The following is a 17,801-nucleotide window of genomic DNA, read 5'->3' as shown; positions in this document are numbered from 1 at the left end:
ATAATTTTATTATTCAATAGCATAATTGGATTTAGTATGATCAGGTTTTAGTTTAGTAGTGGTGTAGTTTGTTTTAAATAATCATGTTAAATATGTCTTTGTATTTGGTGCTTTTTTGAATTGTTGAATTTGAGATTATTTTAAGGGAAAGAACAAGTTTGACCATAGAAATTGATCAATGTCATTGATGATGAAATTTATGAATAAAATGTCTTTACAACGACTGCAACAGCCAAAACAACAATAAACAAGTCAAGATCTCCTTTTAAAAAACTGAAGTGATTTATTAAATAATGTATAATCATAACTAGACAATGGTGAATATAAAAATACTTATTAAAGGCTCACACTTCGTTGGGGGAAATACTCACGATTAACAAATCATGAACTACCATTGTTTCCTCAATAAACTCTTAATTTGTTGCTTATTAATAGTCAGTGAGGTGGTTGTTAGGTTTAGGTATTGGGTATGAATTAGGAATGTAGAGTATGGTCATGCAGAATATTAGCTTTATAAGTACTAATAAACAGCCAATATTTCAACAATAGGCATGCTAATAATAACTAGTTAATAGTGAGAACTGCCCCCTATACTGAAGTGTTACCTATTCAAATATAAAATGTGCATTATTAATAATAAATAACTATGCAATTTGTTTTGATTTGTGCATCGTATATTTCATTTTTGTTACCATCCACTAAAAAAATGAAATAAATAGGAAAAACAGAAAATCTTATGTGTCATTAACATTAACTTGTCGTTTTAATAACAAGTAAAATAATATTTTTTTTGCTACAGTTTAGAAATACATTCTATAAAAAGTGTACACTAGTAAAATATACTACCTCTCCAACCTTCAACATCAAATGGAATTTGCAACAGGCCAATAAATTATTTGAAAGTCAAATATTAAATATAAGTATGGACCTTTTTCATAACATATTTAAAAAATGTCTGATTAATTACCTTATTCAGAAAATGGTAAATGTCATTTGCTTGCTGGGTCAAATGCACCATTAAATAAGTTTCCGCGTCATTACCACTTCTCTATGCTGAAACAAAAATCATTTTCATTTTTTTAAAGTACATCTATCATCTGTCTTATTACTGAAAGTGTATAAAGTCTTCTGTGCTATTATGCCAAGAGGAAAGAAAACCACAAGCTTTCATCAAGTTCCATCAATGCCTTTATTAAAATTGATGATAGGGAGAAACAGAAGATACCAAAACCAGTTCCATTTTTGTGTCCCTTGCCCAAATTGAAACAGAGAGCATCAATTGTAAGATATGAGTTCAGAATTGCTGAGTCAGACCATGCATGCTTTTCTCATGATGCTATGGCATGTTTCATGGCAAATTCTAAATAACATACAATTATTTTCATATTAAGTCAAATGTACACAGTGAGATTAGCTATTATGTACAATATTTAGTCTGGCAGAATTTATGTACTAGCATATACTACTGAAGGGAAAAAGTATGTCATATGAACACATGTATACAAACCTAATGTTCACATTTTTGCTCCTGGACACCAAGCTTTATGAAAAAAAAAACTCTTTTTAACAAAATCTAATACTTTCAACAGCTTTAATCATGTATTTATACTAGGTCACCTCTTGGATTAACTAGATAAATAAACAAATAATGCTAGATGTATTTAGAATATGTAAACACCCTTAGTTGTATTTAAAGAGGTGAAGTGATGATAAGTGCAAGTAGAAATGACAAAACTTTGCATCAGTCTTATCTTTCATCCCATTCACCAGGTTACATTGACAGCTCACCCAAATATGACATTGTTAATAATTTACTCTCCCACATGTTGTTTCAAAGATGTATAACTTCCTGCCTCCAGAAATCATTTCAATATCCTGCTGAGTGGATTGAATACAATGGCAGTACATTATGACTCACACTTAATAAATCACCCAACAATGTCAGAGAGAAAATATCTTCGGCTTACCAGTCAGTCCGTGATCGGTTTTAGTGAAAAAATATCCAGATCTTCTTTATGAAACAGTCTACACCAGTAAATGATAACAGAATTTACATTCCTGAACTTTTTCATTTTTTTTATGTCTGATCAAAAAACATTACCATCTGAATCTAATGGGGTGCTGTCGTAATATCTCGGTGCAGTTCCAAGAAGCGGCTGGACCATGAGATGTGCATGCACGAACAAAACACAACACTTTATTCAAAAGTAGAAACCAGGAGATAGTTTGCCAGAGGCATATCAAAAATACACTTTCCTTCAAACATTCTCTACAATACAAGGGGAAACACCCATGATGTGTAGTCAAGCTAGGGCTGCCACAAAATCTGATTTTCACCACACACACAGTTATCATGGCAAAAAGACTCTAGTAATATTATGTTAGCATTTTTTTTTAAATAAATTAATGATATTAGTCAAAAACATATTTTTTAGTTTATTTTGTACACTCTTAAAAAAGGTGCTTCAAAACTTTCTTTGATGCCAAAGAAGAATATTTTGGTTTCATAAAGAACCTTTAACATCTGAAGAATCTTTCTGTTTCACAAAAATGTCTTCAGATTATAAAAAAGAAAGAAAGACATATTTCTTTAAACTACCTTTTACTGAATGGTTCTTCGTGGAATCAAAAATGGTTCTTCTATGGCATTGCTGTGTAGAACCTTTTAAGAACCTTTATTTTTAAGAGTGCAATTCCATGAAAATACAAATTTAGGTTTTTACCAAAGGTTTTCACCATATTTACCCAAATGTCAATATTCGGTGATTAAATACCCAAGTGAAGTTTATAGAGAATAGTTTTTTATAGTCAGATAAGTAAATAGTCACATCCATAAAGGAATTGTCACATTCACAACGGTCCATATTCCTCAAAAATGGGCACATGAAAATAAATTAACTATTCAATGTTATATAAGGAGCCCTCCCTTCTCCATTTGTTGGGTATTATTGCATCTGGTTTGCAGATTTTAATTGACAGAAATTATGTAAAATATGTTGTCTCACAAAAACGTGCATCCTTTTTTGTCAGATCCATAACACATGAATTTCCCCCTCTATTAATATAGAAAAATGGTGTAAAAACTGATATTTGTCTGATGTCTGGCCGAATCATCAGGGGTTTTGTAACATATAATCAGCTGATTCAATATAGGGCTTTTGGAAATAAATACATTCTTTGAGAAATCATTTTTCAAGTATTGAATGAATATGTCACATCCATATCGCTGGAATTGTCCATTTTTGTCTTTTTGGCTAATTCAAGTGTTTATTGTGACTCGTAACACCAAACGTTTTTAAGTCATTCATAATCATAATTTTAATATCACGATTATTGTCGATACCGGTATATTGTGACACGCCTAAGTCAAACTCGTCAAACTCAAAATTTATGGATTTCCCCTTCTATTGTATTGTCATCCACTACTGTACATAACTGTATGCGTTTACACCCCCACCTCTCCACAGGAGTACATTGCTTTAATATACATGTGCAGGTCTGCATATGGGTGGGCTGAGTGTTAGCTCGAGGGGCAACTGATAACAGTAGGGCCGGTGTGGCGTTCCATGTGGATAGTTGATGGAGAATATGAGCGATACACTTTCATCCTGATAAGGCAGGTGGTGCAATGGAGGGCGTGACTGACGTCTACAGAATTCCCATCACACCTCGATGATGTTGATTGATGGCACAGACTGGTGGAACTGCAACAGAGAAGAAGATAAACACAACAAGATTCTCCTCCGAGGGACCCACAACAACTGCTGTCATTTGTGCAGAAGTCTTGGAAAGGATGGCTGCATGGATGGATGTTTTCTCAGCTAGAGTGTAGCCTATCATAGATATGGCCGTTCTCAGATAACAAGAAATACTGTCCATTATTTTCATCTAGGAGTGCAATTTGCTGGAACAGTGTTTCAAATACTGGAAATGAAAGCCATGCATAGAGGCGACATCATCCAAGGGCACGTATTGATTTTATCATACGTTTAAAAAGTCCTGATCTACGATGTGTAACAGCACTAATGCTCATAGTGGAGAAAGTGAAATGTGAAGCATTTTTTTTTGTTGATGCGCATTTCTCAAGGGGAAAGAGGCAAGTTAAGGGTTACAGCTGGTGAGTGGGTGAAAATGAGGATCAGGGGAAGAAGGATAAAGGCAACAGTTTTTCAAGCCAAGATCTAATTTAGAAGTATGTCAGTTGCTATGATGTTTGATCCAATGCACTTTACTATGGATAAATGCATTTTTAAGTCTAACATTAAGTGCTATGTATATTTTTGACACTCCACAGCAGTCTGATGGTCACAGAAGAAAGGTTCAGCAGAATACATACAAGCTTTCCATATGTGAAAATTCAAGAAATGCTGAATAAATGTATGATATGTATGATAAAACCGCTTTAACAAACTGACTGACTGTGGTCATCATATAGTAGTTTCTGGTCTTTTCCTAGACAGCTGGCATGTCCCATGAGACAAATGACACAATAGTGTTATCAGTCAGGGGTATTGGCAGCTACAGGGCCGAGAACCTTTCTTGAGAAGTGAGATGAATAGGGTTCTAAATGCCTTTTCACTTTCTGTTTTAGTCCTTTTGCAGGTTTCAAAGGGATTGGGTGATTTGCAGAGCTCGGAATGTTTGTGACGCTTCATAATGTTAATGATGATGAATTTAACAGAGGAAAACACTTCGCAAATGTTTTTAAAAATGAAGTCAAAGGGAAATTATATACTGTACAGCTGTCACAAAACAGATGCATTCGGATGCAAGATTTGGTTTATGAAAAGATTAGTTTATAAAAGAAATTTGCTTCAACATAATGAAAAATATGAGAGACAGGAGACAATTTGTAATTAATCTAACAGATTTGATTTATGAATTAATAAAGTTCCTACATACAGCGCTCTCCGTGACTTTATCGGGTAACATGCTATGTAATGCTTGATACACTTCCCCACCACTCAACTTGTTTCGGAACGTTTTTTATAAGTCTGGATCCCTGTTTTGTAACAGGGATCCTATTCTTTTTATTGGGCTATTCTCTTGGAATAGCACGGCCACGGCAAGACGAAACAAATAGCCTGCCCACGCACCAACCGACGAGCATAGGAAGACCCGCTTATCAAGATTGGCTGTGCTGCGTCAAGATTGGCTGAGCTGCATCAAGCTTGGCTGCGCTGTGGGTCTGGAGCTGCAGCTCGTTACTCTTGCAATAGTGAGAGAAGTTGAGGTTGGTTTGATTGTGTCATGGCATTTCAGTGAAGGATGTTGTATAAACGGTGGATATAACGCTCGATTTGGAGATCCTTTGGAACAGATAGATGGCGCTGTCCCATTGCTAAAAGATGCCAGACATGAACTGCACGCAGAAAGTCAAAATAAGTCATATGTCTGCGTTTTGTTGGGAATTGGCGTGTACGTGCATAATATAAAAAACACGAAGGGATTAATGTGATGATGTGTTGAGTGCTCGTGTTGTAGTTCCGTCCAACTACCTGCCTCCAACAGCACGTCTTTTTCCGGAAATAAATGTACGGCTGTATCTCTCTTTTATAAATTTGATCAAACTAAATACTCTTCACAGAAATGACGTATGCACTACTACTGTATAGGTTCTCAAGATTAATATGAGATTGGCAGAAACTGTGTGTGTTACCTGATTTTATACTGATGAATGAGAAAAATAATTATTGTCAAAAATAAAGATTCTGTCATAATTTACTCACCTTTCTGTTTTATAATATTTTTGGGTTATTTAAATTTTTGTTTGCAAAAAACTGTAATTTTACAAAATGTTTTTTTACTGTTTTTCAATGTATGGTGTAAAAAAACTGTAATTGTACATGTATTTTGAAAAACACAATCAAAACATGTAAAATTACTGAAAATGGCAGCAAATTTACAAGAAAAATGGGGAAACCATGTACTTTTGTACTTTTACAGGGAAAAAAATATATTTTATTGTTTATTTCTGGCCCCCAGCTCCCAGAAAATATATGTTTTTTTGCATGATTTTTTTTAAAGTGTGTATGTTCATTTTGTGGTGAACAACTCTTTAAGATAAGTGATTGTGATAAGTGTGATTGGAGGTGGTCAGATTCAAAGATGTCCAACCTTGCTCCGGAGCAGCCCTCCACTGTGGTGTTCTGGTGTACTTCTCTCTGAGGACGGCTTTACCTTCTCTTTACTGTTGCTGGAATCATTGTCCTTTATAATGTCATACTGCCGGCAAAACAGTGCGATTACAGCTGCAGACACACAGAAGACATGGTGAAGATGAACATACAGATAGAGAGGCAAACTCTGAGATGAATTCTGAATAAATCATAAAAGTGTACCCTGTGAATTCTGAATGAAGAGACAATTTAAGTGGTGAAATTACTATAAAAGTACACCTGACATGGCACTTTCAGTGAATGCAAAATCTTCTTGTATTGCCTATTAATTACGCCTTTTGGATTTTCAGCAACCTAACCTTTGATATGGTCGAAGTGTACAACCATTTTTCATGTCTCAAATTAAGTTGGCATATTTTTAATAATCGAGGAAATTAAAAGTTAAGTAGCTGTGTAGAACGGGTTTTGTAATTAAATGTAGACATTCAATCAAAAATTACTTGGCTCTACTTCATTGTAGACTCTTATTCCACATATTAGAAATGGGTTTTCTTGACAGTACATAAATTTCGAACTCCACTCAAATACCCCGTGCAGCGGAAACCTAATAGAATTGAGTACATTTAAATTGAATCCACTGAATTAATTAACTTACTGTATCAGATTGAATACAACTTTTAAGACATAGCGTGTAATGAATAATGTGTTGATTAAACAAACTGATAATTGCTTTTGCATGTAGAAAATACTTACAGGTTCTTAAAGAATCCCAAATTAAACACTTAATGGTAACATTTACCCATACGGATTCTTAACGTTTCACACAGTAATGCGTAATGCATTACTGTGTGTAAAAAGAGTCACGCTAAGACACTTTTAGTGTTGTGTTGTGAGGGTGTGCATGGGGCTGTCCCTGATCTTTATGTCGAACACGTTCTGTATCTTCTTGATCCAGGGATGCAGACAGATTTTTTTCAGTAGTCAAGCTGTGCAGGATCTTCCCTGTTTGCTGGAGTGGCAGTTGCAATTGAGCGCATGAAATAATTTGTGACAGGATGTCGGCTGATTAAGTGCCTTACATAAGAAAATACACAATTCTCTATTCCCATGTACATCTCAGTTTTCATATATTATCACTTTATTGCAAATTATGTTTTTTTCATGCATTCCAGAGCTGGTATGTGAAGTGGAATTTAATGAACCGTTTACCCCAAGTGGTTTTAAAATCACTCAGGTGAAAAATTAATAACCATTAATAGATCTATGACAAATTAGGATGTGCTCTAACTCTAATTTGCTCTCTCTCTCTTTCTTTCTCTTTATCTCTCTCACACTCTCTCTCAGTCTCTCGGTGGTAATAATTGATGAGGTAATTGCGTGAGGTTTGTAAGCACAGTTTCTCTCAGTAGGCATGGTGTCCCACAACCATCTTCATTAACAGATTCAGCACATTTTCTTAGAGGGGACAACAACTTCTCACCTGCCCACATGAGAAGCACAACCACAATGATGATCATCTCGCCTGTCTGTAGGTGTCTTGCTTTATCCAGCCCTTGCACAGTTGGGTCATCTATTGGAAAAAGAAACGGATTATATATTGGTATTGTATAAAAGTCATACCTATTACAGGCTCTGTTCCACTTCATTTTCATTATAAACTCGTAAATTTTGATAATCCCTGTCGTCTTTTAAAAAGAAATTTGCACATTTTCATGTGGGTGAAGAAAATTGCTGTAGATGGGACCCCAACTCACATCATTGGTTTATACACCTAAAAAATGTTGCGTTATTTTCAACCCAGCGTTGGGTCAAAAATGGACAAACCTATACATTGGGTTAAGAATTAACCTATGTTTGGTTGTTTCAACTTATAGTTGGGTCAAAAATAAACCAATTACTGGGTTAACTTAACCCAACGGTTGGGTTTGTCCATTGTCCAAAAATAATCAAACAAAATACCCAACTGTATTGTAATTTTAGGGTGTTCACTCTCAAACTAACAGAACCATTTATAGTTTTTGGGAAAATAAAGCTGCTTCAATCCAGAAAAAATCAATTCTCGAGCAAATACATACAGTAAACAATCAGTGTTTCCTTCTCTTAACCCGCTTCACAAACAACATGTTCTAAGGGAAAGTCGTAACTATTTCACTAGGTGTCTAATTCGTATGAAAAAATGCAATACTGAAGTCCCAGCCCTAACCCCGCACCAAAACATAACGTCACTAGCGCGAAAGCAAATCACGCTAAAATGTAAGAATAATATTGAACAAATTCATGATAATTAGCCATAATTAGCCACCTCGTAAAAATAGTTACGATTTTGCAGTGAGATTGTGTTGTCACAAAGGTAGCTCATGATGATTTTAATTTGAGCTGTCGGTTGGATTTCACAGGAAATGTTAGTTGATTTATAACACACGTAAACATAATTAATGTGCAATTTTGTTTCAGGTGGCGATAAAGAGGCAAAAGTTATGGGTTGCAGCTTTTGCAAAAAAGGTTTTAAAACACTTTCAAGCATGACCTCAAATAAATAGATAAATAAATATATAGCACATTTCATTTTGTTTTCAAATTGGGCTTAAGCATGTTGCCCAAAGCTGGTTAATAACCCAGCATTCCGATCAGCACCACCATCCAAACACAGCACAGAGGAAGTGCAGCTCTAACCGGCCATCAGTCTTCATCATTAATCCAGTGTTAAAAGGATTGAATGCGGGCTCATTTCCTCCTCCAAATATCTTTTACCTGCGTGGAGTTGTTCCAGAACACCACTCTTCCCAATTGATATTCCTTTCAGCATGAACACAGTGCTGGCACTGAGACACCTGCTGTCATAAATTGATAAAAGATTGGAGGGGGGCGTCTGTAAAGTCAGCCAATTACTAAAGAGATCATCCTATAAGAGTAAATTCCAATTACAGTCGCATGGTATTGAGATCAGCAATCTTCCCCCGTTCCCGTTCTCCGCTAAAGAATCGAGCGCTGGATGGCAGTCAAAACGCTCCACTCATCAGCCAGATGAATATTTAAACCACAAGTGTGCCAGTTCATGCACATCTGTGGAAAACGAGTGAATAGAATCAACGCTGTCTCTTATCCACATGGTGAAACTGTTAAGCAGGTTTGACACACCCTCATCACATTCCTCCACGGAAATAACAGGCTCGAGTGAGATGATGTGCTGTTCATTGAACTGCTTATATTCCAAAAGCCCAACTGGGGAGCTTTTAAAAGCCTTTAAAAAGAGAGCTTGTATATGCCAGACAACATTATGCCTCTTTGATTTACTTTGGCGCAAGAACCCGTGCGAGACATCTGCTCATTTGTTCCGCTCGCTATACAATGAGTCCAAAAACACGGTTGCATATTTATGCAGTATACATCACATCAACCTTTCCATTAAGAAACACTGCAGAGTCACATATACGTGCCAAAAATACATTCATAAAACCAAGATGTATGTGAACATTACAATGTGAGTATGTCTGGAATGTATGGGTCTTGGTTTATCAGAATGCACAGGTTTGTTTGTTTTATTTGTTTGGTAGAGCTGCAAGACCAAGTCTTTGATGTTGAGTCTTCAACGTGTCTACAGAAGTCCTTTGAAGAATCACAGTAATTGAGTCCAATGGGAATCTTCTTCAGCTCGTCTGACAACCTAAGAGTTATAGTGCCAAAAAATACACCGCAGCAACACAGAGATGCAGGTAAAAATGTGGGGAGTTAAAAAACAAGACACATTAATCTTTGATTTAACACAGCTGAAAGAAGAATATTCAGGCTGTTGAGAGTTGCAAAAATGTCTGTGAATTAAATTGTTTAATTCCAAAAAACTGTTTTGCATGGACAAACCCAACCATTTAATTAACCTAGAAAATGTTTGACCCGCCCATGGGTTAAAACAACCCAGCATTTTTAGAGTTTAAATGACAAATACTAATAATGGTTTTTTTTAGAACAAAGAGATGTACTGAAGATGGTTTCTCTTTATTGACCTAAACTATGTAATCCTTGTAAAGGTGTAGTTAATCATGGGATGGTGATTTAAGTACTTACTATAGTTGTAACACAGATTTTCTTTGTGTGACTGTACAAACACAGATACTGTAATCCTCGTAAAGACTTTAATATAGTCTGTGGAATTTATTTTTGGTTGGCCTACATGTCATTTTTTTTCATACATTTTTGGACACCCCGATATAATCACTTGGCCACCCCTAGAATAAAAGCTCTGACTACGCCCCCGGCTTGAAATGTAGCACTGCATGAGATAAGCTAGAGATTTGTTAAAAAACTCTGTAATATCTTGAAATTAAAGTCAAGTATCTTTAAATTTGTAAATAATTCAGTAAAAATGTTTTTCATTTCAACTGTAAAGACTTAACAATGAGAAAATGTACTTAACATATTCTGGAATTCATTTAATTTTACAGACATTTTTATTAACACAAAAGCACAAAAAATACAAAATTTAAAATAACAATTGTAGAACATTGTGCCCTATTTTATTCATTTTGGTTACAGTATACTTCGAAAGGACATGCCCCAATATAAAGATTATTGGTAAAAAATTGTTTTTTCTAAATCCGTTCCTGGACACTTACTTTCTGTCCTGAATGTATGAGGAAAAAATATATTTCTAGGACTTCAAGTGTGGGGTGAATTTCAGATACTGTAAAATGATAAGATAGAAGTATTGGTTTTGGAGAGCCCTGTGTATGCTGGAAAATATCTTATTTTTAAAGATGAACCTGGAAACTGAGTGGGAGTTGATAGTACCTCCCTTTTATTGTGAAGAATCTTTTCATACCTCACTGTGGCTTTTCTAGCCAGGAGATTCAAATGACAGTCTTTTCTTGTTTGTTGTTGGACGGATTTAGAATTTGGACCTATCGCATTGCACAGCTGGAAGGTAAGATGAAGAAAAAAATGAAGCAACCATTATGTTAGATGTTATAACAATGTTATAACGACACAAAACCTGGAATGATTTTATGAATCAAGTGACCCAGTTTAGATCTGAACAGCAGGTTGCGATTTTTTAATGTAAAGACTGTAATGCAAATTTTTAGAAGATTGATTGACAGAAATGTAATATAATATACATAACTATGTCTTCAGAGGTGTATAAAGACCTTACATAATGAAGCGTTATACTTTTATTATCTTAGAATGAGCCATTTCTATGGTCCCATTGCATGGAATAAATAATGTCGTTTCTTCAGTCGAACTGATCGACAGAGCATGTTTCGTAAATATGTTATCTCCTTCGACAAAGAAGCGAAAACGTTCTGACATCTTAGTCAGCCACTTAGTGCTTCGAAAAGGGAGGGGTGGAGTGAGCCGTTGGTTGCAATAAGAATCCTCACCACTAGATGCCACTAAATTTCATACACTGTACGTTTCATGAACCGGTTTCTGCAGTTACCAGAATCTATGATCTAGTTCTCCAAACTATTTCTTATGCAGTTAATGTTAAGACAAATCTAAATGTAACTATAATTCAGAGAGTTTTATGGAAGAATTTATTTCAAGTAATTGCACTTCTTCCCATACAAGCAAAAGTCAAAGTCTATTCCTTCAAATAAAACTCACATGATTTTATATAGTGTTTAAGTATCCTATTGCAGTGAATTGCAGGAAACATTAATGGCATATTTAGCACAGTTCTGATCTACGTGCATCTTTGAATGATCTGATGAATAATGTTGAGCACTACATCTGCGATGGTACGCATACAGCAGAATGTTGTGTTTTTCAACAAGGCAGTGGCAAAAATAGCTTCTCTGATCATTCTCCATTTACGGGTTCTCAGCGTGCTGTGGGATTTACACTACACAGTAGAGGAAATCTCTCAAAAAACATTCATCTTATAAAAAGATCTCAAGCATTGAAAAGGGTTTTAATAATACACTCAGTTAGACTGCCATTAGGGCCCATCAGTTAGCACAGCACCGATATACAGCATCTTCCCCAGAGACACCGTCAGCTGATTAGAAATTGAAGTTGACCGGAGAGGAGGGAACAAGGAACCTGCACTCATGCGTGAAGAGCTCATCAATAATTAATTGCGTTGTAGAAAAGATATCTGTCTAAACAATAGCAGAAATCACTGAGGACTGAAACGGTCATTGCGTCGTGGCAGGATAAACATGTGGGTTTCACATGCAAATGAATTGTCAAGCAATGATGGACTGCATGTCCGGACTAAGACTAAAAGACCGAAAAGAATGATTCACCAACACATTGTTACCTTGGTTTGAGCTGTTTGATGGGAAGCGGTCGGTTTTCTTGAGGGTTCTGAAGTGGTAGCGTTTGCTGGCTTGACTCTCGCCATAAAGACCGATGGACTGCACCTGGATGATGTAATCTGTCTCTTCCTCCAGGTCCCACAGCACGCAGGATCTACTGGTGGTGTTGACCTCTCTGATAAACCTCTGCATTTTGCCGTCCATTCTCTGAAAAAAAAACTAGATATCAAACCTACAGTTTTGTGGCTTAATCTACAAGTGTGCTTCAAAATAATAACACCGGTTCTTTTAACAGATACATTCATTTAAAATGTACAATCTTTCTCTTTCAGACAAATTAGTAAAATTCTGATGACTCATCCTGCACTTCACAGATTTCCTCCAATTTAGTTTGATTGGGAATTAGAACAACTATGTAAACAAATATCTTCTAGCTAAACATCCAGTTTTAATTTTATAAACTTGATGTATTCTATTTGCTATTCAATGAGTAGGGTTTCTTGATCTCACACAGAATGGTCACAGGTAAAAAATCATACGTTAGCGCACCCCCCCACCCCCAAAAAACAGAACCGTCTTTTTAACATGTACATTCTGGACATTTAATGTTCTGTTGCTCTTTAAAGTCTGCAAATAGATGCAAAGCACTTTCTTCTGCCCTTGGGCTGTGAGGCAGCCTACTGTAGGTGTGGGGGTGTCTGATGGAAGTTCTTGGCTTCCGTGAACGTTGCCTACACAAGCCATTACAGTCGTGCCTACAACCGATTGCATCACATGATTGACAGATATATTTTTTGTTGTTGGAATGTGAAATGAGGTAAGTCATAAATAAATAGCTTCGGAGTAATTTCAGTAAACAACGTTATGCTTTACATTGAAGATCTGATAGATTCTACATTTGTATCAATCTTGCTCTGCAATATACAGCATAATGAAGGTAGCATGAATATGTGACAGTCATGAGCTGCATTCAAACCCATAAATGCACACTGTGACCATGCATTCTTTATTAATGTTAATGTGTAGTTTCATATCAGTTTTACTTATGAAATTATTCCTAATAATTGTCAAAAATAAATTCAAAGTTTTAAAACATCTTAGAGTGTTAGTTTTAGATAATTGTAAGACTTTTAGATAAAAGTTGATGGATGTATATAAGAAAACTATAAACGGCAGTAGTCAAACCAATAACATAAAAGTGATTTACCTGTTGTGAGATGGAAAAGCCAATGATGATGTCACCCTCAGGTACTTCCCAGGATACTGTTGCTGAATCAGCTCTCAGGTGCATGACTGACACATTCACTGGAGGAGGTGGACGGTCTAGACATAGAAGACAAAAAAATGATCAACTATGATGTCAATCTCGTGAGAGACTTATCAAAGAATAATTCAGACAAAAATGAGTGTGTGGCAGAATATGTCATTCGAAGTCTTAATGCCTTTCTTTTTTCTCAGTGGTTTTGTGTCCACACAATAGAAGCCAATGTTGTTTGGTTTCCAACATTCTTCAAATGTTCTTCTTTTGTGCAGAAGAAAGTCATACAGGTTTGGAATGACATTGGGGTTAGAAAATGATGGAGGAAATGTCCCATTTCCATTTTTGAGTGAACCATCCATTTAATTATATTGAATACTAACAAGTGAAGTACAGTATCATCTACAGTATGTACTAGGGATGTAACAATATTTTAGATATCATGTTATCGCAATAGAAAATTCACATAAAGAGATCCATCTGGTGCAGTTATCTTATTTTATAAAAGGGGTTTTCAGGTCATTTGACCCATGATTAGAGGATAAAAAAGAGGATGCTTATGGCATGTTTCAAGTCATCATTTGTCATGGTAAACATTGCAATAAATATCGTACTGCCGACTTTATGCCGAGGAATTATCGAACAATGAGATTTTGATATTGTAACATCCCTAGTATGCACACTTAAAACGGTTGTGTTAAAAACAACACATTTTGTGTTGTCCCTTCAATTTATTTAACTTTTTTTTAACAAAATGTGTTAAATAGCAAAACACCAGCATTTGTCATTATTAAACGTTTACATAGTAGGCCTACTATAATCAGACTGATCTGATGAGAATTTGTGATGGTAATAATAATAAATCTATACTAACACAACAATCTATCTGCTACCACTGGTTACCATCCAATGCACATCCACGACACTTGCGTATCCAGTTTACATATAATCTGCTGCACCTTTGCATATTATTGTTGTGTACATAATACAGAATGTGTACATATGGTGTATAATGTGTATTGATAACTGTAAGTATGTCTAATATTGTTACAGCTATTTTTTCTCATTCGAAATTCAATTTCACTCAGATATGCGTCAAAATTCTGAAGTAAAAATGATCGCAACTCCCGGTTCAAGGGGACTTAAAGTCACTTCCCTATTCCCACTGGCGCAAAAGCAAATCCTACTAAAAGTTACAAACGAGATTGTACTAATTCATTCTAATAAACCACCTTGCAAAATATTAATGAACCGCGTTGGATTGTGTTGGTACTGTACAAACTGTATGCAATACATCCATTCATTCATTATTCTATACCATGTGTCTGTTGACATTTGCACCACTATATCATCTACTGTTCTGGAGCCTATCCCAGATATCTTGGGTCGAAACAGTGAAACACAGTGGACAGATAGCCAGTCCATCACAGGTCTAAATGCAATACAGTGTATCCGGTATTTTATAAGCAATATCACACTTTTTCCAATACCCCTAGAAGTACTGCATGCAGTTACAATAATTCAAAGCATGTCAGACCTGATCCACAGGGAACATTATATCATCATACATTATTATAAGGTGATACGGATGGAGTTATTTTGTTGCTTTATGTATACCTAACTGATACTTGTTATACCATACACCATTCGACTTGACATAGCAATTCCACTTGAATCTATAGTGCAGAGAGACTCATTTTACAGCCAAGATAAGTGATTCTAAAATGGCAATGTTACTTTCACACAAAATTCCATGAACATGGCGTGGACAAGCTATTACATTCCCATGAAGCAAACAACAACGATCTACAGGTCTGAAATATGTTGCTGGATCTCCTTTAATAGACTGTCTGCGATGCTTGCCAAGAAAGCTTTCCAATCTGACCAATCAGATACGGACTGTAAAACATCTACATCTATGGCTTGATCTCTTTTCTCTGGTTAGTTATCAGAGGGTTTTTCACAGCTCTCTCTTGAAGCAACCCTAGTGAAGCATTCAGAGACATTTATGCAAAGTTTAATTTATTATTCCTTAATGCAAGAACAATGCCTCTGGACAACATTCTTTAACGGGGATCTTAAGAAGCTGGAAAAATGTGTTGGGGGACATTATTCTGTTTGATGTCATACTAGTTTACCAGTCTTTTCTGAAAGAAAACAAGAGAAAAAATCATTTTAAAAGTCCATTTAAGACTGCATCTGCCTGGTCACATGACTAAAATGTATTTGATTCTCTATTTCTTATGTTGCAACAAAAGAAATATGGGTCGCTTTACTTAACATGTCAAAAATGTAAATTAAAGTGATGGTTCAACCAAAAAACCTGTCAAAGCGGTTTGACTTTCTTTCTTCTGCAGAACACAAAATACATTTTAAAGAATGTTGGTAACTGAACAACGGCAGTACCCATTCACATCTATTGTACGGACAAAAAATCAATACAAGTCTATGGGTACCGCCATTGTTTGGTTACCGATATTCTTTAAAATATCTTCTTTTGTGTTCTACAGAAGAAAGAAAGTCTTATAGCTTTGAAATGACAAGAGAGTGAATAAATGATAAAATACAATATTTTTGGGGTGAACTATCACTTTGAATACTGTGCACAAAGTGTACACATTTACATTTATGCATTTGGCAGACACTTTTATCCAAAGCAACTTACATTGCATTATCCTATACATTTAAACTTAGGTATCTGCAATCCCCTGGGATCGAACCCACAACCTTGCGTTGTTAACACAATGCTCTTACCAGTGAGATACAGGAAAGCTGTAGCTCAGTGGCCATATACACATCCGGTACACATCTGGCCACATACCTGTTTTTTCACATATTAGTTCTAAAGAAAATGTTGGTTTGCGATAAAAAAACATTGTCAGCCATTGCAACAGATTAAAGACAGTATCAAGGTTAACCATTCTTTGAAAAAAATACAAAAATGGAAATAAAATATATGAAGCAGAACCGCCCTCTTTTATTTAAATTGCTTCCTGAGATTGTCTAATATGGTAGTTTTTACATGGGTCCCTTTTTTAAATCCAGCCCAGCTGTAGGGCACTCCATCACGATTTAGGGTTTAATAGACAAGATAATTAGTCCCACAAAAAGCAGAGGAGCACAGAGACAGATTCAATACCGGACCACATGCCTCTGTCGCTCTGGAGAAAATAGAAAAGCGCTCAAATGAGCATTTTGCCGCATCTCCTGGAGCGGCTCCCTAATGGACTTTGCGTGTTTATGTGGGCGATCGCAAAAAGGGAAGGGCTTCTGTTTGTTTCTGTTCCCGAATCTTTGCAAGAAAATAAACAACAACAAACGCCACCCTTGGCCGTGTTATATAACGGGTGCTTTAAAACCAATTTGGACTCGTCACACAACCCATTTTTCTTAGATGTCTATAATGTATGTTTCACTTATAAAACAAAAAATAAGAAAGAGCCCGAAACATAAACTAATTCATCTTTTGCTGCCGTTCTAAGTACTTGTTTTATCAATCATCGGCTACTAATCCCATAAGGCATCACAATTCTAGAGGACGCGTTCAGTCTCAGACTGATAATCAATGTCTTGTGTTGATGCCGTTGTGTCAAGAGTGGCCTGCGCTGCTTTCCGTACATCTATATGATCATACACACTGGGGGTCAGAGCTGATTATGATGGTCTTCCTTGCTAGGGGCCCTTAGCGATGGCTGTGTAAATTGGATAGAAAGAGGTTTGGCCGTGCACCACGGATAATCAATTTCAGGGACGACAGTGCCACCTTGGTAAAGGCTCACTGTAACATTAAAGCATCTGTGGGTGCAATGCATCCAAGCCTCCATTTTAATGAATCTACAGGTTTGCCGCTAGATGTTTGTTTTTGTGTAATGTCACGGTGTGACAAATGGTATATGGAACTTATTCCCGTTGAAGCCGTGTTTCCGCTGGGACACTTTGAGTGTAACACCGGTCCCAGGCCTGTGTGTGCATCTGTTGCCATGACAACCCCAAATGACCGATTGGAAACAGGTGTGGGGAATTTACCTTGGGGGTTTGAGTGAGGTCCTGTCAGCACTTGAGAGAGTATAAAAAGCAAGAGAAAGAGACTGTTGGTGTGGTTCTCTCCCGTGAGAAGTCGTTTTATCGAGTGGTTACAGTTATTGGAGTGCGGGTGAATGAAGAGGA

At 36.2% G+C, this 17,801-nt stretch overlaps 1 protein-coding gene across 1 annotated transcript in view; it reads right to left on the bottom strand.

Moving 5' to 3' along the window:
- Positions 1 to 1,218: 1,218 nt before the first annotated feature.
- The window catches only part of fndc4a (fibronectin type III domain containing 4a), a 32,068-nt gene continuing 15,485 nt past the window's right edge, over positions 1,219 to 17,801 (bottom strand). Inside the window, exons 2-6 of the mRNA XM_056765211.1 lie at positions 13,584 to 13,699; positions 12,379 to 12,583; positions 7,600 to 7,689; positions 6,118 to 6,251; positions 1,219 to 3,704 (exon numbers count right to left, since the gene is read on the bottom strand). Coding sequence (XP_056621189.1) covers positions 3,663 to 3,704; positions 6,118 to 6,251; positions 7,600 to 7,689; positions 12,379 to 12,583; positions 13,584 to 13,699 — 587 coding nt within the window. The 3' untranslated portion in view covers positions 1,219 to 3,662. The remainder of the gene's footprint in view (positions 3,705 to 6,117; positions 6,252 to 7,599; positions 7,690 to 12,378; positions 12,584 to 13,583; positions 13,700 to 17,801) is intronic.

Source organism: Triplophysa dalaica, chromosome 13 (genome assembly GCF_015846415.1).
Source record: "Triplophysa dalaica isolate WHDGS20190420 chromosome 13, ASM1584641v1, whole genome shotgun sequence".
NCBI lineage: Eukaryota > Metazoa > Chordata > Actinopteri > Cypriniformes > Nemacheilidae > Triplophysa > Triplophysa dalaica.
Note: the sequence above shows the minus strand (reverse complement) of the source record. Positions and strands in the feature narration are given on the sequence as shown.